Raw genomic sequence first — 25,661 nt, 5'->3', positions numbered from 1 at the left:
CTACACAACCCCCTTCCCCACAAGTCCTCACCTCCTCGTTTGCCATGGCGGTCATCTTGGTCATCAGTGACTGAATACGCTGCTGAAAGAGGAAGAGAACAGTGAGGAGCAGTTCTGACCAACCATGTGAGACTGACTGAGGTGAGCACCTGCCCAGATCTCTGTGGTGAAACCCGAGCTGCTGCTTTAATGAGGGGTAATGGCGAACCTCATAACATTTCAAAAAAAGGGAACTGTGAGTGGAAGGCTGCTTGAGAGAGCTGTGGGTGAGAGCTAACGCTTCCCTCAAGTGACCCAAACTTGAACCTCCAAGAGCCACCACATGCCACACACCTCTTCGGCTGCCTGAAGCTCATCTTCCTCGTGAGCATCCGCTTTCTCTGCAGCTGACAGCCCTGCAGCAAGCGCTGTTTTCTTGTCCTCAGCCTAGAAGGGAAGATGAGAAAACAGCTGAGCACCAGAGTTGGAGACTCAGCAGGAACAAGGCTGGCTTACAGAGGGGTAGCCTGTGAAAGAAAACATCCGGGGCCCAAATAAAAGAGATTGGATAATCTAGGGGGCTCCAGGCTTCTGATGCAGGCCAGTCAGGGTCGGTGAGGCGTGTCTGACACAGCATCACATCTATCAGCTGGACTTCAACCATCCTTGCTCTATAGCTCTCGGATGCCTCTGTTCCTGGACTGCAGAGGCGGCAGGCTAGAGATACCAAGACGAACAAGCAAGGGACAAAGGTGCCTGGTATATTCCCAGGACCCCTGCCTGCCCAGGGCCTGCTGCCACCACCTGGTAAGAAGGTAGGTCTTACCTTCTCTGTTTTGCTCTGGCGACTAAATCCGTATCTCCTGTAAGCCATGAGAAACAACTTAATTACTATTCACAAATCTCAATAAATTCCAAAAAGTGCATTTTTATTGGATCCTTTGTGTATGTGTGTGTGTGTTTGCGTGTATGCATGAGTGTAGAGGCTGGCAAAAATTGGATAGCTTCCTCAGGCACTTTCTAAATTTTTCTGAGACATTTATTTTTCAATGAACTAGGAGCTCACCAACTTCGCTGGCTAGCAAGGCCCAGGGACCCTCCTGTTTCTGCCTCCCAGCGCTAGGATTCAGGTGCACACCCTTCCAACTGGCTTTTACACAGTGCTGGGTACAGAGCTCAGGAGCTCGGGCCCTCAGGCTTTCGTGACAAGCACTTTACCACAAAGGCCATCTCCCCAGCCCCAGCACTTAGGTTTTCCACAGACTATGAAAAGGATTTAGCCTATTCAATGCTTAGAGAAAATATTCCATGTGTGTCCCCAGAAACATAACCTATCAGATTCTGAATCTGGCCAGTCACGGTATTTGCTGTTCAGATACTATACACGGGAATGCTAAGACAGTATAGAGCATCCTTTAAGGGCACACGTTACTCTTCGAATCAGGAATTGCATCTCAGAACCACACTGCAAGCTAAAAATCAAAACCACACTGCAAGCTAAAAGCCTTAAAAACATCTGTGCAAACAATGTATTTAAAGCCAATGCAGACTTTAATATTGCTTTAATGACTTCAAGTCACGCCCATATTTTATTTTCACACATAACCCAAACATAATGTCAGTCATGTGGACTCACTTCAGCAGAGCTAAAATTTAAAGGCGCATGGCTGCATTTCAGCTTCAGTTAGTTTATTTTCTGGCTTAAAACAAAAACTATGCTTTTTTTTTTTCTAAAGCAAATACAATAACACACACAAAAAAGATTCAACCCCAAACAAAAGATATAATGTGAATAACCAGCCTCTAAGATCTTAGTTTCAAATAAAGTTGCATGCAAGCACTTAAGAGAAACACAAATTAAGGTTTTGCTCTGCCCTGCTTGGGACATGCCTTGCCCATGGGAGCAGTGTGCTGCTGTCACTGTCTAGGGAGGGTCTGTAGCTTTACCCCTCCCCTCCTGCTCTTCCACCACCCATCCAACCGCACTTTCCAAGATGCACTGCTGGCTCCTAAGCAGTCTGGCGAGCTCCCTCCTCCAAGGCCCCACTCAGGCTCATCCGAGCAGCTCCTGCTCCATCTACTGTCCATCTGGAGCCTCACACCAGTTCTCTCCCTTCATCTGCCTCTCTGCTCTGTGTCTCAAAAGCTTCCACTTGTCCAAGTGCACACATACAGAGCAAGACCTGTCTCTCTAGCACCCACACAAGCCCCCACTCTGTTGGTCATGGTCAATTGCTTGAGCACGTGTCTGTACCCTTCTGGTGGATGCTGCTGCTTTTACAGTTTGAGTTTCTCATGTTTGTTGAATTAAAAAAAAAAATACAAGTGAAAGAAAATGCAGGAAGTAAGATGTTATAAACATTGCCTAACTTTGCAATAGAACTGGAAAAGACCAAAACAGGCATGGCAGACGTTGCAGGACAGTGGGCCAAAGTACAGGGAATTCAACCTAAGGCTAAAGTTTGGGTCTCCACACAGTCCTGTACAGGACCTTACTGCAGCCTCTGCAGATTAGTCAGTGCTGCCAAGTTAACAGGAAAAGCCCCATCAGAGCTAACCTTGCACAAGGTAGACCTACAAGTTCAGCATTGTGGAGGGTTGGAATGTAGAGGATTCAGAGCTGAACTACCTTGGTGATATCCTTAAGTCTTTTCACAGTCATTCACTGCCCACCTCTAATCTGATACAACCCGATGAAATGAATTTAGCATACTTCCTGCTTCCACTAAGAACATCACTGGACAGCAGCATCTCTGCCCATAGCACATCTCCTTGGTTTGTTAACACATCTACCTGATGTTGTTTTAATTAAAAAAGCCTTTTGTTCTGTAGTTTCAGGAAACCATTTCCATGTAGGAATTCATGTTCCAGGGCCTTAGTAACATATATTTGATTCAAGAATAAACTATTTAAAATTTTTTTTTTCCCACCAACCAAAAGGGTAAGAGTTATGAGATGACATCCAAGGCTGTGACTTCTCTACGTGTGCCGTAACCCTAACGTTTCCACCAGTGTATATGAAAAGTGCCCGGATTTAAGATATGAAACTGCTTCCACACTGGAACCCAGAATGTGGGATGACTTAAATCTGTAGTTCCAGGACATAGTCTGGAGTCTGAGTGACTGAATCCCATGATTCGGTTCCTGGGAGCTCCCAGCTACTCCACAGTGTAGACAGAGGTCACACCACACTTTCAGCACAATCCTTTTTCATTTGTGAGTGTGTGTGAGTGTGTCCACCTCATTTTTAAGACAGAGTCTTGCACTGGCCTGGAGCTCACCCGTTAGGTGAGGCTGGCTGCAGTGAAGCCCCAGGATGTTTCTGCCTTTGCCTTTCTAGCCCTGGAGTTACAAGTGAATGCCAATCACAGGCAGTTTTGTACTGTGAGTTCTTGGGACTGGATTTCAGCCCTAGTGATGGTAAAGCAAGCACTTTTACCAAATAAGCCACCTCTCCAGGCCTTTGTTAACAATTTTTAACAAGGGGCTATGCACTTTAATTTTATACAGTTCCTGCTCCCTCTCAAAATAATGTCCCTGGTATGAATGGTCTCTGAATTGGAAAAACATATTCAATTCTCAGCAGCAGACAGAATGCTGAACAGACTCCGTAGCTTCTGAAACACTAGTTTCATTTGTGGGAGAGAGATGACCTCAGAGAATCACCCCAAAACAAGCAAATAAACAAAGCCAAACACCACCACACCACGAGAGGCAGGTGAGATGGCTCAATGGGTAAAGGTGCTTTCATGCAAGATCAAAGACCTGATTCGATCCTAGAGCCCACATGGAGGTGAAAGGAGAAAACTTACCCTGTACACAAACAGGCCATGGCTTGCACACAGCCCTCATCTCTCTGTCTCTGTCTCTGTCCCCCCTCCCTCTCTCTTTCTCACACACACACACACACACACACACACAGACACACACAACATACACGCACACTAATAAGCACTGCCTTTCCTTGGAAAGCTAGAACAGCTAAGTCTAATTTCCTCTTGCTTACTACTATTTCTCAGCAGAAGGCGCCATAAGACACACAGGGAGATGCTAGTGAGAGAGTTAGCATCAGCCACACAACAAGAGTTGGAACACTATCCCCACACATAGGCAGGAGACACAGGCACATACTCACATCAAGGGATCGGTCACCCTGGGTAAACAATGCAGGACATGGGCAAGGTTAATATCCAGTGTTGACCAAGGGAAGCCTGTGCTTGCATGTTTTTAAAGAAGTGAGGCTATAAAGTAAAACTCTCTCCAGGACAAATAATTTTAAGAATAAGGCTTACTATTAAGGCTTTCATTTTTCTATTCAGATTGATCTTTGCCCTAAAGGATTGCTGCAGGGCATAATGAAATGGCTGCATATGCTCTGTGGACTGTCTGTTTAAAAAGAGGGGCATTCAAGCCCTGGCCTCTGCACCAACTCTCCAAGAAGGTTGGAGTCCATGCACAGTCACACCCATTTCCAGAGAACTACAAAGGTGGGCACAGAGACAAAACCAGAAAGTCACAGCTGCAAATGTGGACTCAATCAGTCAGAAGCCAGCTTGCTTGCTTCTCTCTCTCTCTCTCTCTCTCTCTCTCTCTCCATTCTTTTTTGAAACAGGATCTCACCATGTAGCCTTGGCTAGCTTGGAGCTCTCACTCTGTAGACCAGGCTGGTCTCAAACTCACTGAGATCCACCTGCCTCTGTCAGCCAGTCTCAGACTAACAGCATACCCCACCACTCCAGCAGCTGTCCAATTTTAATTAACAAAAAATTAATTGTTGGCTTGCTTGCTTCTTTCTTTCCTTCCTTCCATTTCTCTCTCTCTCTCTCACACATACTCTCTTTCTCTCTCTTCTTTCTTTCTTTCTTTCTTTCTTTCTTTCTTTCTTTCTCTCTTTCTTGAGACAGTTTACTAAGAAGGGAAAAGCACCCTTGAGGATGAGAGAGGGCTAACATGAAAACTCAAAAAGTCTTTATTTAGATGTATATTCTATAAATCTATCTATCTATCTATCTATCTATCCATCTGCTAAATATATCAATACATATTCTTTTGTGTATGTATACAGGGAAGTAGAAGTCAGAGAACAACCTTCTTTTTAGGACAGGGTCTACCTTGGTTTTTGAGGTAGGGTCTCCCAGTGGCTTGGATCTTACTCAACAGGCTTAGTTTAGGCTGTCTGGCCACGGAGCCCCAGCATCTATCTCCCTGTCTCCACCTCCTCACTGGGATAACAAGTGTGCGCTGCCACTCTGGACTTTTTCATGTGGTGCTGGGGGTTGACCAGTACCCACTCTGTACCTGCCATATTCCAGAAGTGTGGAGTGGACTCGGGACTCTTCGTCCGGCAGCTCCTCTGCACCCCGCTGCCGTCGGTACTTTCGCCGGGGCTTGTAAGCATCCTGAGGGGACGAGAAAGGCAACATGAGAGGCTCCCCTGGATTGTGGCTGGGTGCCTCCAGCCATGCCAGCAGAGTAGACCTTTACTAACGGATGGGGGCACCCACCCGGTTAGCTCACATCAGGAGCAGCAGGACAGAGTCTAGGTGTGATAATGCTAACTTTCAACTTAAGGCAAGCTAGGATCACCTAGGAAGAGTCTAGATCAGGCTGGCCTGTGAACTTGTCTGTGGGAGATTGTCCTGATTGCCTTAATCACTGTGAGAACACTGAGGCTGAGAGTCAGTGGTACCATTCCCTGGGGGTGGGCCCAGACTGTAAGAGAGAAGAGAGAGCCAGCTGGGCACTATGCAGTACGCTTGCTTTTGTGCACTCCCTCTCTGGGCTTATTGTGAGGTAGCAGCTGCCCCAGTTCATGCCCTGAGTGCCCCTCACCAATAGACAATAGCCAAATAACCCCCCACTCTCCTCATTTGTATTTCTGCCAGTGTAACACACAGGAAGCTGGAGCCCAAGGTTTAGCCATGCTGGAGCTGCCTCTACCACTGCAACAAGGTGGGGGCCACAAGCCTCATGTACCAAGAAGGGAAAAGGTCTCATGGCCAGGGCAGAAGCTCACTGACAGGACCCGGCTTCGAGACTGTGTTTTTCTCTTTCCCCTCCTCCCTCCCTCCCTTCCTTCCCTTTCCTTCTGCAGCTGAGGATGGCCCTGAACTTCGGATCCTGCCTCCAGCTGCAGAGTGCTGGGATTATGATGCACGCATGTGTGGCTACATCCGGCTCTGTACACAGCTGCTGATGGACTTGGCTAAGGTCGTTTTAACAATATGCTCCTCTAATTCCAGATTTTACACTGTAATTGTTGGTTTTAACTGTCAGTGTGACACAATCTAAAATCACCTGGGTAGATTCTCAGTAAAGAACTGTCTAGATCAGTTCAACCTGTGATCACAACCATGAGGAATAGATAGATAGATAGATAGATAGATAGGTAGGTAGATATAGATACACACACACACACACACACCCACATTTTAACCTCCCTCTGGTTAAGCGCCATCTCATGAGCAGAGAAGGCTGGCGGCGAGCTAAGCACACACATGCTCATTTCCTCTGCTCTGACTGTGGCTGTGACTGGCTGTTTTAAGTTCCTGTCTTGACCTCCCTATAATGACGGGCTGCGACCTGGAAGCCTTATTAACTGCAACTGCAGCCTTAATAAACCCTCTCTCACCTTTTTGTGAGGGTGTTTTTTGTAACAACACAAAGGAAACCAACACATGTAGCTTACTTAAGCAAGGAACAATGAGACAAGCAGACACAGAAGAAAACACCTTATATGTTATCATAAGAAGGAAATATATTCACATTATAGTTTATGTTTAGCTTTAAAATCTCTGTGGTGTAGTGAAAGGTCATAGTTTTACACATGGAAAACAGAGCATCCCGTCCTACCCACCGGGCGTCTAGACTTCTGACCACAAGCCGCCTCACACAGGCAGGCCCCGGACTCCAATGACCCACTGCCGCTCAGTGCCTCTCGTCTTAAGATCACGCTTGAAGCCTTCAGCTCTGCTCTATCTAAATTCATGCCTATTCATATCCCAGCACCTGCCTGTTAGGTTCCTTATGCAAACTCTTTGTTTTTATTAAAATCACACCAAAAGTCTAGATGACTTTAGAAGAGCATCTCTTTATGATGCTGTCTGGCTTTGAAATAAAGGAAGGTCTCCTCTGGTCTTCTGAACCGAACACAGCCTGTCAAGTGAACAGCCATCATGCGCTGACCTTCCCACAAACCAGCTCACTATCAGACACTGTGATAATCAATTGTCCTAAAAGGTCTCTCTACATGGTAAAGGAGACCACAGTTCTTTCATAGTCTAACATTGGAAAGCAATGTGGATGTTGTGGTTTGGATGTAAACTGTCCCCACAGGCTTGGTCCCAGCTGGTGCTGCTGTTTGGAAAGACTATGGAAAGTTCAGGAGGTGCAGCCTTGATGGAAGGAGTACGTGATTTGTGATGGCTTTGTGCCTGGCACCCACTTCCTGTTCTCTCTGTTTCCTGTGTGTGGAGGACATGCAAGCACTCTGCTTCCTGGCAGTCAGGAATTCCCCACCATGGTGGACTCTATCCCTGTGGAACTGGAAACCAAAATAAACCCTTTCTTGTTTAAGTTGCTTTCTGTTGGTGGATTTTGTCACAGTAACAGAAATGTGCCCCGAAGCTTCACTATCAAAAAGCTTAAGAAAACTAAAATGCCCTATATCTGTTCCCCCTCTTCTAAGACAGCGCCTTGCTTTATTATCTAGATGAACTCTTTGTCTCAAGTCTCAAGAGATCCTCTTGCTTCAGCCTAAAGAGCAGGTAGGACTACAGTTACCTGTCCTGCTATTGTATGTAATCAACACACTACATACAATAAATATAGGTCTATTTTGTAAGGCACACATTCTGGTTGAATGTGCACATATCTGTACATATGTATACATGTGACATATTTATATCTATCTGTCTATCTTGATCAAAGTATGTGGCATGCGGTACATGTTCAATAATCAATTGCTAGTGTCTACCTTCTGATGGCCTGATTTGTCACTTCACCCCCACCCCACCCCCCATAAATGTCCTTCCTGACTGCTGAGATGGCTCTGTATGTGGACCAATGGGCACTGTGACAGCACAAGCCTGTCCCTAGCCGGCCCGGCCCAGGATAAGTACCTTCAAACATAGCACTTCACTCAGGACCTTTCCTTGGAGATAACCCAGCTTCCTACGCCTCACTGGACTTTTCTTTATGAAGTTATGTTTACCTGTGACACACAAATGATCTCAACTTTTTAAACATGTATTTATTGTATGTGTGATCACACTTGTGCATGTAGAGGTCAGAGGTCAACTTGCGGGAGCCGGTTTGGTTCTCTCAGGTTTGCCAGCAAGCCACCTTTCCCACTAAGCCAGCTCACTGGCCCATCTCACATTTTGCATCAAATATCTGGCAATATCTGGCTTGAGGGCTGCTCTCATAAAGTCCTTCCACAAATATCCCCTAGTTCACTCCCATTGTCTATACAAACAGCAAACTATAAATAACACAAGCCAGACTTATACAGAAATGAAAAGGAGAATGGGCCCCTGAACCTGGGACTGCATGTAATTTAATTCCCACCAAGCTCGCCTATTATAATAACACTGCATAATTGCGCTTAACTGCTGTTCTCCTCAGTTACCAGTGAAAGAGCCAATGACTCAAGACAGGAAATTGGATTCTTCTAAGAAAAGACTTCAAGACAATAGCATGAGGAAAACCAGAGCCAAGGGGAGTGCTCATCTTGCACAGCGGCCGCAGGCAGGCTCCGTGTACACTTTAAGAATGCACCTTCATATGCATCTTACCTTTGGCACTCTGAAACTGCTCAGGCAGAGGCAAAGGCAGGGCACACACTATTATTCTCAGTGTAAGGCTAAAGAAGCAGGGGCTAGGGATGCGGCTCAGCTGATGGAGTGCTGGCCTAGCATCCATGAGTCCTGGCTTCCATCCTCAGACCACATAAACAGAGTTTGGTAGAATATGCCTGTTGCTGAGCTCTCCTGAGTAGAGGAAGAGGATTAGAAGTTCAGTGTTATCCCTCATCCCCAGCTATACAGTGTCAAAGGCAATTGGGGGTACATGAGACCTGTTTCAGTAAAAAACCAAAACAACCCTCCTCCCCCAACTAAATAAATAATTTGTCCAAGATCCTAGGATATAGTGTTGGGCCTAGGATAGCTCTAGCCTAGGACAGCACTAGGCTCCAAATGCCTTGGCTTTTCTCCTTACTTGCATGTGCCAGTATCTCCAGCACCCACGGGCTGCCTCTCTAGCTGACCTTCTCCCACCACTCACAGTACCATCTGTAGCTGAGGTATGGGGTAGCCTGGTCAATGAAGACCTAACACCAGCTACTGCAAGCCATGTACAGAGCTCCTGCTAAGTCACTCTTCAAGCAACAGGCATCTTACCCCATTTCTGCCACTGATGGCTTCTGGGATGGGCAGCTCCTTCCAACAGACCACAAACTACAAAAACTTCTGGGACACGTCCAGTGTCTCGTTCATTGTTAACACGACTGTGTCAATTTCAAGTCTGAGATTAACAATACTGTATGGCTATGTTCACTTTTGAAAAGTCACACAGGGCCAGCCACATGCCTCAGTGGGTCAGACTGCATACTGCTGAGCCTTAGGACTGGGTTTAATCCCTGAGACCCAGGTGGCAGCAGGAGGACACTGTGGCATGTATACTCATATATACTCATGTACAAGTGTGTACACACACAACAAAGAAATCAAAAATGAAATACTTTAGACGTTTATTATATAGAGTTAACTTCTTATGTTTTCTCTTTGTATATGTGTTTGTTTGGGGGTGCACATGATTTGTGGAGTTGAGGCGTCAACTCTAGATATCCTCCTTGGTTGATTTCTACCTTGTTTTGTTTAAAAAAAAAATGTACGTTTTATTTATTTGTTCCCTTTTTTAGTATGTGTGTATGTGCCTGCATACACCCACACACAGGCATATGCCCACAGCCTGGGTGTGGAGGTCAGAGGACAGCTTGTGGGAGGTTGTATGAGACAGGGTCTCTCACTTTTACCAAACTTCACAGATGTGGCTAGGCTGGCTGCCAGCATACTCCAGGGATCCTCTCATGTTGTCTCCTGGCAACTAGACTGCAAGCTCATGTGGGTTCCAGCGCTCAAACCCAGGCCCTCGAGATTATGTGGCCAGCCCTTTCCCTATGGAGTCACCTCCCAGCCTTGCTGTCTCGCTATGAGCACATGCCAGGCCTGCACTGGCTACTTCCTATGCACTGCCTCCCATTCTTATTTCTGCTTAGAGATAAGACCTGCAGAGCTTAGATTTCTATCTCACTATTTCTCTTACGTGTATGTCTGAGGGAGGGTGCACAGGTATGCCATGGTGCACATGCAGAGGTCAGAAGACAACCTGTGGGAGTCAGTTCTCTCCTTCCATCACATGGAGTCTGGGATGAGAATCAAATTCAAGTTATTAGCTTGGAAAGCATCCTGATCCACAGAGGCGTCTCACTGGTCCTGGGTTTAAACAACCTGCCCATAGCTAACAAAGCATTAAGTGACAGCGACGGAATGACATCAGCACGAGGACTCTTCAAATACGTTCTCCCTCGCTCTGATCAGTTCTCCTTGTTCTGACACTTTGCCTTGGCAAGTGATAAAGAACACATGAATGGCATTAAAGAGTTAAGGTGACCCTAACACAGAGAACCCCTGTGTGTCTGACAGCCACTTTCCTCAAAGGGACCATCACAGTTGCTTTCACCTGTCACAGTGATCCCTGAGCCCACATCTGAAATGGCAAGGCAGGGAGAGCACTACCTACCCCTTGATGTGTACCCCTGACGTGTCAACTCTCTGATCGCTGCCCTCACTATCGCCAGGGACAGCTTCTTTATTGAAATCCAGAGAAGTGAAGCGCCACTACCAATCTAGTGCTCTGCACTGGAAGGCTCCCGTGGGCCATACCGCACCTGACTCAAAGGGGAAGCTGCCTCCACTGGCCTTCAGTCACTCATTCTCACAGCCCAGCATAACTGGGCTAGTTTCCTTTCTGTTGCTGTGATTAAAACACTCTGAGGAAAGGTGCTTAGGGAAGGAAGGGATCATTTAGCTCATTGTTCTGGATTATGGTCCACCACGTGGGAAGTCACAGCAGGTATCAGACAGCTGACCACATCACTTCCACTGTCTGAGCAGAGAGAAAGGAGCGATGCACCTCGCTTGCTTGTGTTCAGCTCATTTTCTCCATTCTTACACAGCTCAGAAACCCTTCTAGAGAACGGCGCTGCTCACAGTGGGCTGGGTCTCCACATCAGTGAATAAATAAGACAGCCCCCTATAGGCCAACCTGGTCTAGACAATCCCTCATTGAGACTGTCTTCCGAGGTGATTCTAGATTGTGTCAGATTGACAATCAAAGCTGACCGTTGCGGCATCTTTAACAGAGCCTCTTCAGTCTGGGAGCTGTAAACTAATCTGGTTCCCGCCCACCAGGGCTCCACAGGTGCTTACACCAAGTGCCACACCCCGCCCCAAAGCAGACACCTGCCACTTACAACCACTTTCCTTCTTTCCTAATATTTCACAGTAATAAAACAGCAAACCAAGTGAAGCCCCTGGGTTCTAAGTGACGGAGACGGTGAGACGACAGACGCTATTCATCCATGTTTATCCAGACACAACTCCAACCTTGTCTCCTGCCTGTCTCTCCAGTGAGCAGCGCTGTCCCTGTGACACTATCCTCTTCTCACGGGTCCAGCACAGGTGCCACCTCCAGACTCAATGAGTCTGTACCAATTGTGTAGCTAAGCCGGGTATGGTGGTGCACACCTGTAACCCAGGCACTCAGGAGGTTGAGGCAGGAGGACTACCACAATTTCAAGGTACTCAAGGGCTACACCGTGTAACTTTGTCTCAAAAACAAAATTGTCAAGGTTTTTCCCTCCTGGGGCTGACAGCACAGAGGAGGAAGAGGGAGGGGTGCAGGCTGCTGTGCTTGAGCTCATGTCTGCAACCATCAAGTGACCTGCTCTTTTCAGTGTCGTCACTATGGGACAACACAAATTCAAGTCCAGAATTACTGTTCTGAAGAGATTCCTGAGCCAGCTCACAAAGCTGTATGAGCCAGGCAAACTCAGCTTCTAATCTTACTGCCACCCTGTCGTCTGCATTAAATGCACAGTTGATATTTAAGCTGGCTGACTTGCTATTTAACAAGCACTAACTTAAACACCAAAATAAGCAGCTCTGTGGATAAAAGGTACCCGCCATGGAAGCATAAGGACCTAGAAGCTACGTCAAAAAACAAAAACAGATGTATAATTTGAGCATCTTTAATCTTAGCACTGCTACAGAGAGACTGGCAGTGTAGACAGGAGAATCACCAGAAACTCTCAGGCCTGCTGTACACAGTCAAAAAATAGCCAAAATACACCATCTGAAACAAGGTGAAAGGTGAGGCCTAGCAACCAGACCTGTCCTCTCATCTGTCTATGGCTGAGTCCTTGCAAATGAGATTGAGTAAATGCACTATGACACAACAACATCATAAGCTAGACTCACAGTGTGCTGTAGCACGCTGCTTCTGGAAGACAGAGGCTGTGCATCAGGCATAGAGGCTTTATTCTCTTGAGCTCAAGGCCAGCGGCTGCAGTCTCCTGGCTCTGGCCAGAAGCATCTTAACAAAGCTCCCCACCCCCACCGGGCACATGGCTCATGTGTATTGAATCCAGTGACCAGAACTCACCACATACGGTGGCCTTCCTGCAGAACCTCAAAGCTACTCTGTCTCCCCAGAGCCACCATGGGGAGGGGGCAGGGCAGTGAGTTGCCTTCGCCAGCTACCATGCTTCATTCTCTAGAGCTGTGCTGTTACTCCTGCTACCAGCTTAAGAAGGGGATCACGCTTTGTATTCTGAATTTTCTCCCTTAAAACTGGCACTACGGGACTTGGAGCGCAGCAACGGGCTCCTGTGTCCTGGTGCGAAGTGTGTAGAGCAGGCAGGGATGTCTAGCATACATTCCTGGCTGCCAGCATCTGGGGGACATGTGACTTCCACAGGGGATGGTTGAAGGCTATGCAGTGCTGGGGCAAGGACTTACCGAGAGGTCAACGACTGTCTTGATGGCCTTGTCTTTTCTCTTCATGAAGTCATCATCCTGCAAGACAGAACACAGGAACTCAACCAATTCTACTAAGGATAAAAATCAGCTGCACACACAGATCTGCACACACAGATCTCCCTTATCGAACAGTTGTTTGTCACTGCTGTGCGTAAAGAAGTCCAAAGGAGCTGTTTAAAAGTCTGTGTCTAGGTATGTGTATGTTCGTGTATGTGCAGGTTCACATGTGTGTGCGTGCATGTAGAGGCGAGAAGACAACCGAAGTTGTTCTTCCTCAGGTGCCGATTAGCCAGAGATAGTCTCTCACTGTCCTGAAGCTGGCCAAGTAAGCAAAACTGGCTAGCCTGGGAACCCTAGGGACCTACCTAGCTTTTATGACAGTGCTGGTACTATTGCCTTAAATGGGACATGGGACACGCTTGGGACTGCTGCATGGCTCAGGGGACATCAGAGAGGAAAATGCAGAGGGAATGTGAGAGATGGAGGGGGCGGGGGAGGGCTGTGAACACATGGCATGGCTCTCTACACTGGAAGTCACTGTATGATGGTGGCTATCTGTACAAGATCCGTCAATGCTCCAGCAAGGAGCACTACCTGAACCAGTCAGGTAATAGACATTACAGAAGGAGGGCATGGGTGTGGGAAGGGAACATGTTAGAGACTGCCCAGGGTGGGCAGGAAAGGTGTTGGAAGTAGATATGATCAAGCTACACCTTAAACATGTATAACATTAAAGACTGTGAGAACACCCCAGAGAGCTGGAGAGGTGGCTCAGTGGCTGAGTGTTGTGGATCGCCATGCTGCTGTTTGTATTTTGATACTATTTCTGCTTCCTCAACAGGGGCTGCCCCGATGAGCAGGGGATCACATACTCAGGTGATTACATGTGAACCTCCTCCCCATTTTAACTGGTCAAATAAAAGCCAGAGCCTGTGATTGGGCAGTAGAAGGGAAGGTGGGGCTGGAAGTTTTAGAGAGGAGGAGACAGAAGAGAGAGAGGAAGGAAGAGGAAGAGGAGGTGGAAGGGAGATGGAGCAGAACCACATGGCTTGGAGGAGCCACAAGTAGCAAGGGATCTCATACCTGGAATAGAATAGTGTAGTGGTATATTACCCAATCCAGGCGTGTAGCTTATAAATATTACAACCGAGCTGTGTGTCCTTTGCATGGGCTTACTGGGGTTGGAGATTTACGGCAACGGCTGAGCTCTTACTGCTCTTGCAAGAGGACTCAAGTTTGCTTCCTAGCATGCGGGTCCAGTGGCTTGCCACCTCCCAACTCCAGCTCCAGGGAACCTGATGTCTTTGGTCTCCTTAGGCACTTGCACCCATGTAAACACACAAGCACACTCAATCCACACACACCTGAAAGAGGAAGAAACTAAGTATACCAGGACAGACAGTGAGTAAGCAGAAGGAAGCGGGGCAGAGCACTGACCTCCGGGAGGCTGTAGGTCTTCTGGAACTGGGAGATGGAGTAGGAGCGGATGTAGTCACCCATCTCTTCCTTTGTTTCTATAGCTCGTTTCACCAGCCACTGTGGGAGAAAGTGAGGTGTGAGATGACAGGAACGGACTCCTACTGCAGGGAAACTGCGCATCCTGGGAATTCATGTCGGCACAACTGACCTGCCCAGGTGGGAAGAAACCATGAGAACACACTGCTAATCGACAAGAGCAGCCAGTTGGGCCTCTGAGGTGACAGGACCCAGTAACCTCGTGTGACTAGCCTTAAGTAACTGTGCAGCATTTAAAAGCTATAGGCCTGTCTGTCTCTTCAAGAGAAGGGGGAGTTCCTTGGCATTCCTTTTGTTGTTGGAGCAGGGTCTCATGGAGCCCAGGCTGACCTCAAACTCACTGTGTGGGTGAGCATGATCCCACATGCTGGGATGACAGGTATGCATTCATCTTAATGTCAATGGGTGGTTGAGAGAGAGACAGAGAGACAGAGACAGACAGACAGACAGACAGACACTACAGAGACCACTTGAGACAACCCCTCTTCTGCTAGATGAAAGAAATCCTCACGTGGTAGAAGAGTTTGCAGCAGTACAGGGACTGAGGCACTGGGATCACTGGCTAGAACATTCTCTGAATCCTTGTGACATTTCAGGTACAACCTTTATAGAACCTTACACAGACACTACATTACTCTACTCAAATGATCTGCAGCTACAAGATAAAACTGGGAGTTACAACTGGGAGGCTTCCACATCAAGTGACTAACATGGGCTTTCTATTCAAGTTCCCAGTCTCATGAGGCTGGTATCTGGAAGCAGTTGGCTTTGCTAGTCCTAGTTTCCAATTAAAAGACATCATGTAATTAAAACACATATACTGTTGTGTAGTTTTTTTCCTTCAAGACTGAAACAGGGAAGCTCTTTAAGCAAGGACTGGAATGTAAACAAGACCAAAATAACATCAGGAAATCCCTGAAACAAACCAGATTCACTAGACCCTTCCCTGGCAGAGTAAATAATAAAAGCTGAGAATTCCCCTCAAACAGAAGGAAGCCAACCTGCAAAGAAGACGCTCAGACAACCAAAGTGAAGAAGACCCTGAGACAAGACCAGCAGCCTAGAAGAAACGGAAACCAGGGAAGCTGCCTGGCAGAGCTTAGAGCTGGAAGGGATCCTCTCCAACCTGCCACAGGCCACAAGCAGCAGGCCGTGCAGTGTACTCAGATTCCCAGCTGGCTTTGAGTCCTTTCTGCTCCTGTAAGTAAGCCTTCACGTGAACGGATTCCTGTAAGAAACTCTAATAAAACCCCCATTGGTTTACTGGATTGGACTTCGGTGATATGTGTACTTTAATCTTTTGTGGGTTCCCTATCTTAGGTGAGTAGGCATATGTGTTACGTCTTCCCAGAAAACGTTTTATCACACAACGTATGCACAAACATAAATATGCACATTATGCGCACGCGCACACACACACACACACACACACTCACACACTGTGGATAATGCCTGTTCTTCATTCATTCTTTCCATTATTCACAAGCACATCAGAAGAAAGAACCATTTGTTAGAGTTGACAGTCCCTCCTCAGAGAGAACTCTTACATCCTCAAAACAATATGGGGACAGTGGTAGTTTATTTATCAAGTGCACAGCAAACTCAGCCAGGTCCAGCTGCCTAGGCACCTAGGTATATAACCCATAGGGAGGCACTCCATAAGGTAGGAATAGGGAGATCTATAGTTCATTTTTACTAATGACTTGTGTGTCATGGCTTGCATGTGGAGGTCAGAAAACAACTTTGTGGAGTTACTTCTCTTCTTCCATCTTTATGTGAGGCCTAGGAATCAAATTCAGGTCACTGGGATTTCACAGAATCTTTACGTCCAGAATCATCGCAAGGACTCAAATTCTGTTTAAAAGGTGGCCAACACGAGTAAAAGACATGATTAGGAAGCAGTTGCCCCAAATAAGTTGACTTCATGAAAAAAAACCAAAAAACAAACAAAAAAAAACCCGCTACACAGCACATACACCACAGGGCACATTCCTGTGCTGTGCATATCCTAGGAAGAACATTCCTGTTATTAGCATCCTCCATTTATTCCCACTCTACCACCGACCCCACCCCCAGAGACCTTGGACATTAACTGAAAACATAAGCAGAACAGAGGGAGAGATAGCATCAGGGAGAGATAGCATCAGGGAGAGAGAGCATCAGGGAGAGATAGCATCAGGGAGAGATAGCATCAGGGAGAGATAGCATCAGGGAGAGATAGATAGCATCAGGGAGAGATAGCATCAGGGAGAGATAGCATCAGGGAGAGATAGCATCAGGGAGAGATAGCATCAGGGAGAGATAGATAGCATCAGGGAGAGATAGCATCAGGGAGAGATAGATAGCATCAGGGAGAGATAGCATCAGGGAGAGATAGATAGCATCAGGGAGAGATAGATAGCATCAGGGAGAGATAGCATCAGGGAGAGATAGATAGCATCAGGGAGAGATAGCATCAGGGAGAGATAGCATCAGGGAGAGATAGCATCAGGGAGAGATAGCATCAGGGAGAGATAGATAGCATCAGGGAGAGATAGATAGCATCAGGGAGAGATAGATAGCATCAGGGAGAGATAGATAGCATCAGGGAGAGATAGCATCAGGGAGAGATAGCATCAGGGAGAGATAGCATCAGGGAGAGATAGATAGCATCAGGGAGAGATAGCATCAGGGAGAGATAGCATCAGGGAGAGATAGATAGCATCAGGGAGAGATAGCATCAGGGAGAGATAGATAGCATCAGGGAGAGATAGATAGCATCAGGGAGAGATAGCATCAGGGAGAGATAGCATCAGGGAGAGATAGATAGCATCAGGGAGAGATAGATAGCATCAGGGAGAGATAGCATCAGGGAGAGATAGCATCAGGGAGAGATAGATAGCATCAGGGAGAGATGATAGCATCAGGGAGAGATAGCATCAGGGAGAGATAGCATCAGGGAGAGATAGATAGCATCAGGGAGAGATAGCATCAGGGAGAGATAGATAGCATCAGGGAGAGATAGCATCAGGGAGAGATAGCATCAGGGAGAGATAGATAGCATCAGGGAGAGATAGATAGCATCAGGGAGAGATAGCATCAGGGAGAGATAGATAGCATCAGGGAGAGATAGATAGCATCAGGGAGAGATAGATAGCATCAGGGAGAGATAGCATCAGGGAGAGATAGATAGCATCAGGGAGAGATAGCATCAGGGAGAGATAGATAGCATCAGGGAGAGATAGATAGCATCAGGGAGAGATAGATAGCATCAGGGAGAGATAGCATCAGGGAGAGATAGCATCAGGGAGAGATAGATAGCATCAGGGAGAGATAGCATCAGGGAGAGATAGATAGCATCAGGGAGAGATAGCATCAGGGAGAGATAGCATCAGGGAGAGATAGCATCAGGGAGAGATGATAGCATCAGGCACCAAGAACCATGACTCTGGATCACACGGTGTTTGTCCTGGCTCCTTCCGTTGTTGTGATAGAAAATCCCAACAACAATCAAAAAAATGACTTAGGAGAGCAAAAGCAAACACTATTTTATCTCACTATCGCAGGTTATAGTCCATCACTATGAGGAAGTTGAGTCAGGAACTTCAAACCTAGTCACAGCTCAGACAAGAACAGAGAGAAAGGAACACACGCACGCTTAATGCTCAGCTAGCTTTCTCTACGGATAGAGTCCAGGGACCCAAACCAGGACTGGCATTGCTCACTTTCAGTCTATGTCTTCCCACATCAATTACAGCGATCAAGACAATCCCTCAGAGACACACCTACAGGCCAAGCTGATCTACACAATCCAGTGCGACTCTCTTCCAGTTAGGTTCTACGGTGTATCAAATTGAAGATGAGAACCAACCATGTAGCCAGGTGTGGTTGCCCACACCCTTCAGCATCTGGGAGGTAGAGGCAGACTAGTTAGGTTAGGTTGGTCTACAGAGTGAGTTTCACAACAGCCAAGGCTTCAAAGAGAAAAACCTGTCTCAAACAATCAAACAACAACAACAACAAACAATAACAACAACAACAAAAATCCAAAATCCAAAACAAACAAAAAGAAGCGATTGTCTTCAGTTCACCTCTGCCTTCCTGTGGATCACCAGCCCCCTCCTCCCCATTCTGACCTATCAAGCCTGTGTCCACTCCATCTGTAGAGATGTGCTTTGATGGACCATACCTAGTATAATGTGGTAGAGAAGGGGAAGAAGGCCTCATCCCAGAGCCTCTCACGGAACCCGCTGTGGAGTTCCCGCTGTCAAAGCTAATGTCGGTCAGATACTCACTTCCCACTATGACTGCTGTAGCACTTGTGAAGAGGATCTGCTCTCACAGAGAGATCCAGTATGGGCATGAGAAAAAGACAAGTCTTAGCTGGCTGGTCCAGTCTACTTGGCAAGTAGTCATGTAAGGATCAATGGCCAACACTGTCCTCTGGCTTTCACATGCATGCACTCACATGCATGCACACATGTGCATGCCCACATTCACAAGACACCCACACGCACTTGTATGTCCCCACATGTGCACCTCCACACTCATGTACCCACAAACACATGTGCAACACACACATACGCACACGGCAATGCACATATGAAAAGGGAAAACAAAAGCCATTGATGGGAACCTCCAAAGATCACAGCAGAAGCCAAAGTGAAACTACTACAGTGCAGGGAGCACAGCTGCCTTTTGAGAATGCTGGCAAGAATCCCTATTAGCTGTGCGGCAGCAGAACCATCCCACGCTACACCCTGGGTCCAGGCTGGGCTGTGAGAGCCAGGTGTGTTCCAGGAACTCACAGTTAAGAGGCAAGAATCCAGGCAGAAGCCCTCACCTGCACGACAGGGAATATGTGGATAAAATCCATGCCCTGGATCTGGTGAGGCTCCAGCTGGTGGGGACACTTCATCCTTGGGAGGACGGAGACAATCTTTTCCGATAGAGCACTGTCCAGAAGAAAACAGTAAGCAGAGTCAGGGCACACTGAGTGGTTCTAAAGACAGCTCTAAAGTCTAGGCAGGACTGTGAAGAAGTCCCAGCCTGGTCAGGGTGACAGTGACAGACCTGACCAAGTTCATCCCAGTAGACCAACATGAGAAGCACAATTCAGCTGTATGCATGTAAGGTCACAAAGGATTCTTCCCATCATGTATTACACCTATTGCCTTCTTTCCTTTATTTTATTTTATTTTTTCTGTTTTTCTGTTTTTTGTTTTGTTTTTAAGGCAAGATCTTGTGCAGCCCAGGCTGGCCTCAAACTTGACTCCTAGACAAGGAAGATCCTCCTGCCTCCACCTTGGAACTGGTTTTATAGGTGCATGCCACCACGCCCTGGTCATGTGGTGCTGCGGACCACCTACCCAGAATCCACACTAATCCAAGGGAGACAAGTTCTAGGCCCTGGCTCCGTGCGTCTTTATGCTCAGCACACCACCACGCGGGTCTTTAGTGCCATCTTCAGCAGGAAGAGTGCTCCCCCTAGTGGGCCACAGAGCTTGAGCTTGAAAAAGTACCATTTGGGAGCTTCAAATAAATCCAAGGGCTGAGACCTCAACAATACACAACCAACCTTCTTGCTTTTCCAGAGGGTTCTCCCTAGCCACTCCTCACAGGCAGCTTAATCAAGCAATTCATAAGTGCCCAGAGGGGAGGATATAGCAAGTCATTTTGGGGTTTATGAGCCTCTTAAAACTGCCTCCCAGAAACTAGAGCCAAGCCCAGGCAGTCCCAGCAAGAAGCAGGAGAGGCTGCTAGCGCTAACCCTGTTGGCGGGAGCAATAGAGAAGGAAGCACACAGTAGGAAGGCAGGGCAGAGAAGGCAGGAAGACTTCTTAGAGACATTCACCAGCCACCCTCAGCTCTGCTCAGGAACTCAGACTTCCTAAAAAGTCAGCAGAACTGTTTCTGAAAAGTCAGAACTTCTTTAAAAGCTTGGCCAACCTAACACAGCCTGAAGTCATTTGAGCAGAGAGCCTCACTTGAGGAACTGCCCAGATCAGGCTGGCCTGTGTGAGTGGTTGGGAGGTTATGTTGTTAATTGCTCTAGGAGCACCCACTCCATGGTGGGCAGCAGCATCCTGACCCAGGTCACCCTGGGTGTGTAAGAAAGTCAGCTAAGCATAAATCTGAGAACAAATGAGCAGGCTTCGGCCATGGATCCTGCTCCCATTCTTCCTCCGGATGCTGCCCTGACTTCTTCACAGCCTGGGACCTGTAAGCCAAATAAACTCTTTTCTCCCCTCAACTGCTTTTGATCATGGTGTCTACCACAGCAACATTACAAAAATCAAACAAGGTGCATATGTGGATCACCAGGCAAACCTCTGAGCTTGAGATTTTAGTATGACGACTGTCTTTACAGATTACGAATCTGACACTTTAAGGGTATTTTCTTTTTAGAAAGGATCTTGCTATACAGCTAAGCATAGCGTCAAAACTGTAATTCTCCTGCCTCAGCTTCCTGAATGCTGAGATTATGGGTGTGCACCAGCACATCGAGCAGACTCTTTCAAAGTTTTACGTGTTATATTCACTATTTCCTCTTCCATGATGGTTCATTTGTCCCGGATCTAAATCCCAGCCTGACCACCTCTGGGACTTCTGGCAAGTCACCAGCTCTCGGTCAGACAGACCTAAAACATGAGAAACAACAGGACAGCAAGATGGCTCAGAGGATAAAGGCAATTGTGGCCAAACCTGACAACCTGAGTTCCGTCTCCAGGACCTGCATGGTAGGAGAGAAGCAACTTTTACGTGTGTCCAACTCTACATGCAAGCTATGGCACACATACACACACACCACGCATGCACACATACGGAGAGAGGGGAAAAAGGAAAAGAATCCTTGTCTCACAAATTCAAAGGCAGGACAGATGATAAAACACACGCACAGTGCTGGGAAGAGGTTCCCTTTGCCTGCAACCCTCTGCCTTCAAGCCGTGGTCCCAAAGGACCCGTGCAGCATCTCACTCAGTAAAACTGTGCATGTCTCTCAGTGTTCCCCCATACTCTGCCCCAGCTGTAACTGTTTCCAGTGCTCATGCAACTTCCATATATATATATGTATATATATATTACTCCTTCAAGACTCACTTTTTAATTTTTAATTATGGGTATGTGTGGTCAAGAACGGGCATTGGATCCCCGGGAGCTGGAGTCATGGGTTGTGCTGGCTAGTTTTATGTCAGCTTGACACAAGCTGTAGCCATCTGGGAAGACGGAACATCAATTGAGAAAACACAGCCACTAGAATGACCCGTGGAGAAGCCTGTGGTCCATTTTCTTAATTAGATATGGGTGAGGGGAAATCCCACTGTGGATGTGCTGCCCCAGAGCTGGCGGCTCTGGGCTGTACATGAAAACAGTCTGAGCAAGCCTTGGAGAGCAAGCCAGCAAGCATCACCCCTCTAGTTCCTGCCTCCAGGCTCTTGCCCCAACTTCCTTCTAAGATGGGCTGTGATGTAGAAATGTAAATAAAATAACCCCTTTCCTCCCAAGCTGCTTTTGGTCATGGTATTTTATCACAGCAGTAGAAAAGTAACTAAGACACAGCCAGCTGTGAGCTGCCCAAGCTCGGGGCTGAGCACTGAACCCTGACCCTCTGCGAGAGCAGTGTGCATCCTTAACTACCAAGCTGTCTTCAGCCCCACACTTCACGGATTTGATATCTGTAGTCTGTGCCATGCTAATTATAAACTTTATGAAGTCAGGGCACTTCTCCTTAATGTTTCCAAAGTACCTGAATAATGTCTGAGATGCAGTAGTAAGTAACACAGACTTGATAAATATTTATTGAAAGGATTAATGAAGACTCTTTTCACCTGATACTTTCAATTTTCTCCTTTAAAACGTACCATTTACACTGGTGAGAAGGCTTGGTGGGTTAAGAAGCGTGTTGCCGGGCGTGGTGGTGCACATCTTTGATCCCAGCACTTGGGAGGCAGAGGCAGGTAGATTTCTGAGTTCAAGGCCAGCCTGGTCTATAAAGTGAGTTCCAGGACAGCCAGGGGTACAGAGAAACCCTGTCTCAAAAAAACAAAAAAAAAGAAGCCTGCTGCCAGACCTGGCAACATGAGTTTAATCCCTGGGGCCTAAAAGATGGAGGGAGAAATGGACTCCCTGAAGTTATCTTTTGATCTACACACACAACACACAACACACACACAACACACACACACACAGTCACACACACAGTCATACACACAGTCTCACACACACATAAATACACACACCATTTTTTTAAAGTATCATTAGGTTGAAAAGACTGTATTTCCTTTTTTTTTTTTTTCCTGATCCTGTCCCTTATATAGTAATTACTATAAAAATGACTATACATTTAAGAATCTACTTAACTATTATATAAATATTATGCCCTTACCATTTTGAAGGCAATAAATATTAGGATGGTAGTTGGGGGTATAATGCCAAATAAAGACATTAAAAAGTTTACTCTAAATACTTAGATATCAGGAGAAACTACATGATGCTAATGGGCTAAAAGACAGAAGCTTGGGCTGGGGAGATGGCTCAGTGAGTAAAGAGAATATCTTGCAAGCCTAAGGACCTGAGTTGTAATCCTAACACACACACACACACACACACACATACACACACACACACTCCACATTAAATGAAAGGTAGGGAAGTCAGGCATAGTGCCACACCACTATAATCCCAACACTGGAGAGGTGGAGACAGTCCAGTACCCTGGCAGTGCCCTGGGGCACAGTGGCCTGTCAACCTAGCCTATATGGCAAGTTCCAAGCCAGTAAGAGATGTCTTTTGAAAGAGTAGACAGTGCTTGAGGAAAAAGAGCTAAGGCCTACACACACACACACACACACACACACACACATTAAATACAGCTTTATAGCATGAGAAATACAAAGGAATGTGTATATAAGCACATAAGAACCATCTTTGCTACCCTCCTCCCCATCATTTGGCCCGTCTATGGCAAGCCCCAGTAACTTACATTTTCTGACCGATTGTAGAGTTTTCCTGAAAGAGCAAATCCACGTCCACGTCAAAGCTGCATGTGGTGATACACCACGTCATTCCTCCTACTACCTGTAAGAGAGGAGACTGCTGGTGCTCATGAGCCCCCCAAGGAGGGGAGCAGGGGCCAGGGGAGGAAACTCCTTTCCTAAGCAGTCCATACAGACTCAAAAAGCTCAGAAAACCATAAATATCTGGTATGTATGCACATGTGTTCATGTGTGTGTGTGTGTGTGTGCATGCATGGAGAGGCAAGATGTCAAATCTGGTATTGACCCTCATGCTGTACACCTTGTTTGTTGAGGCAGGGTCTCTCAGGAAATCTCTCATGGCTGAGAGTTGCTTTGATGATGGGTCTTTCATGATAGCCCATAGGTCAGATGAGATATTTTGGTATGCGAAATTGCTATGCTAAAGGTGCCTTTTGTGTAACAATAAAAAGAGCTTCCAGGAGACTGTTGGGGTTCAGTCCCACAGAGGTTGCCCTCCTTGCTGTTGAGAAGCCTGAACTCATCCTGCAGTAGCTCTCATTTCTTTGATCAACTGTCCTGCGCAATCCACCAATACCTACAGAGACAGTCTTAGCACTCATTGCTCTTCTTCCTAGGCAAGCATCAGATATTATGCGCTTGGATTTCTTTTATGTGATGTGTGCATGTGTGAGTGAGTGTGCGTGTGTGTTCGCCTGTTCATGGGCATGTGGATGCCTTGGTTTTTGAGTTAGGGTCTCTCACTGACTCTGGAGTGCACCATGACCAGGGAGCCCCAGGAATTCTCATCTCCTCGGTGTTGGGATTACCACGCCCACTACCATAGCTGGCTTTTAATATGGAGATTAAGCTCAGATCTTCATGCTTACACAGCCTACTGAGTCATCAGCTGAGAGATTTCTTTCTCTGTCTCTGTCTCTCTCTCTTTCTTTCTTTCTTTCTTTCTTTCTTTCTTTCTTTCTTTCTTTCTTTCTTTCTTTTTGCTTTTTAAATATATCTAAAGTATGTGAGTGTTCTACCTACATGTGCACCTACGGTCCAGAAGAGAGCATCAGATCCCATTATAGCTATTGCGAGCTACCATGTGGTTGCTGGGGACTGAAGTCAGGACTTCTGGAAGAGCAGAAAGCTGAGCCACCTCTCCAGCCCCAGCTGAGAGATTCCTAGCCCAGGTTCTGACACATGCCAGATGGAGAGAGAGGATGTCTTTTACCAACCAGGCATGTGGGCAGCAATGCAGACATTTTCTGGTCCTTATTTAATGGCTGAGATGTACAATAAAATACACATTTCCAGGTCGCTAGCCCAGACCCACCTACACAGAAGCTTGATGGAGGAAGTCTGGACGTGCTTCTTATAAAACATCCCTTACGGATTCTGCCACAAAGAAGGAGGAGGGTGATCCCTGGAGCCTGCAGCAGTATTTGCAAAGCTTCCCTGGCCTAGCTTACCATTGGTCCCAGATGTCTGAGGAGCACAGTCTACTGGGCACCATATAATTTAGGCCCTGACGGTTGGCTTGTCACTCTTCTCTACGACGGTGGAGCTCTTTGAGTGAAGGGCTATGGTTTATCTCTGTGCCCTCAACACCTAATACTAGGTCCTGTGCATGATAACTGTTCACAGCTCTGCTAAATTAGACGACACCACCCCAGGGCTGAAGGGGTGGCTTGGCGGTTAAAAGTGTCTGCTGCTCCTGCAGAGAACTTGAGTTCGGTCCCCACTCTAACTCCAGCTCCAGGAGATCCAATGCCCACCTGTACACACCAACACATGTATACACTTAACTAAAACTAAAATAAATCTGTAAAACAGAAGTTAAAAAGACATAAAATACTCCATCCCATCGTGAAGCTCGCCCCTCTAAACAAGCATTGTCAGCCACAGGATATCTGCCATTGTTGAAGCATGCGGTTCAGGATAACTATGAACTCAGATTACTTCCTCCACAGGCTTTATAACTCCTTCCCGAAGTCTATGTTCCTCAAAAGAGAAAGGATTTCTTGTACGTGTGTGTACATGTATAAGTGTTCCTGTGTGCGTATGTGTTTGTGCACACACATGCATACATGTAGAGGCCACAGGTCCG

General features: G+C 46.8%; 1 protein-coding gene across 5 annotated transcripts in view; it reads right to left on the bottom strand.

Moving 5' to 3' along the window:
* Nucleotides 1–25,661, bottom strand: part of Ccdc93 (CCC complex scaffolding subunit CCDC93) — a 72,830-nt gene that overhangs the window by 43,009 nt on the left and 4,160 nt on the right. For 2 of the 5 annotated variants that reach the window (XR_003836725.2, XM_029477817.2), the window contains exons 3-11: nucleotides 23,560–23,654; nucleotides 19,420–19,531; nucleotides 14,520–14,618; nucleotides 13,062–13,118; nucleotides 5,278–5,378; nucleotides 4,115–4,132; nucleotides 806–842; nucleotides 334–426; nucleotides 32–82 (exon numbers count right to left, since the gene is read on the bottom strand). Coding sequence is in view for 4 of the 5 variants with exons in the window: in XM_029477817.2 (XP_029333677.1) it covers nucleotides 32–82; nucleotides 334–426; nucleotides 806–842; nucleotides 4,115–4,132; nucleotides 5,278–5,378; nucleotides 13,062–13,118; nucleotides 14,520–14,618; nucleotides 19,420–19,531; nucleotides 23,560–23,654 (663 nt within the window). In the remaining variant the exon portion in view is untranslated. The remainder of the gene's footprint in view (nucleotides 1–31; nucleotides 83–333; nucleotides 427–805; nucleotides 843–4,114; nucleotides 4,133–5,277; nucleotides 5,379–13,061; nucleotides 13,119–14,519; nucleotides 14,619–19,419; nucleotides 19,532–23,559; nucleotides 23,655–25,661) is intronic. The other 3 variants (XM_029477818.2, XM_021163351.2, XM_029477824.2) reach the window with 3 other exon arrangements.

This window comes from Mus caroli, unplaced genomic scaffold (assembly GCF_978045245.1).
Source record: "Mus caroli unplaced genomic scaffold, Mus_caroli_1 scaffold_1, whole genome shotgun sequence".
Taxonomy (NCBI): domain Eukaryota; kingdom Metazoa; phylum Chordata; class Mammalia; order Rodentia; family Muridae; genus Mus; species Mus caroli.
Note: the sequence above shows the minus strand (reverse complement) of the source record. Positions and strands in the feature narration are given on the sequence as shown.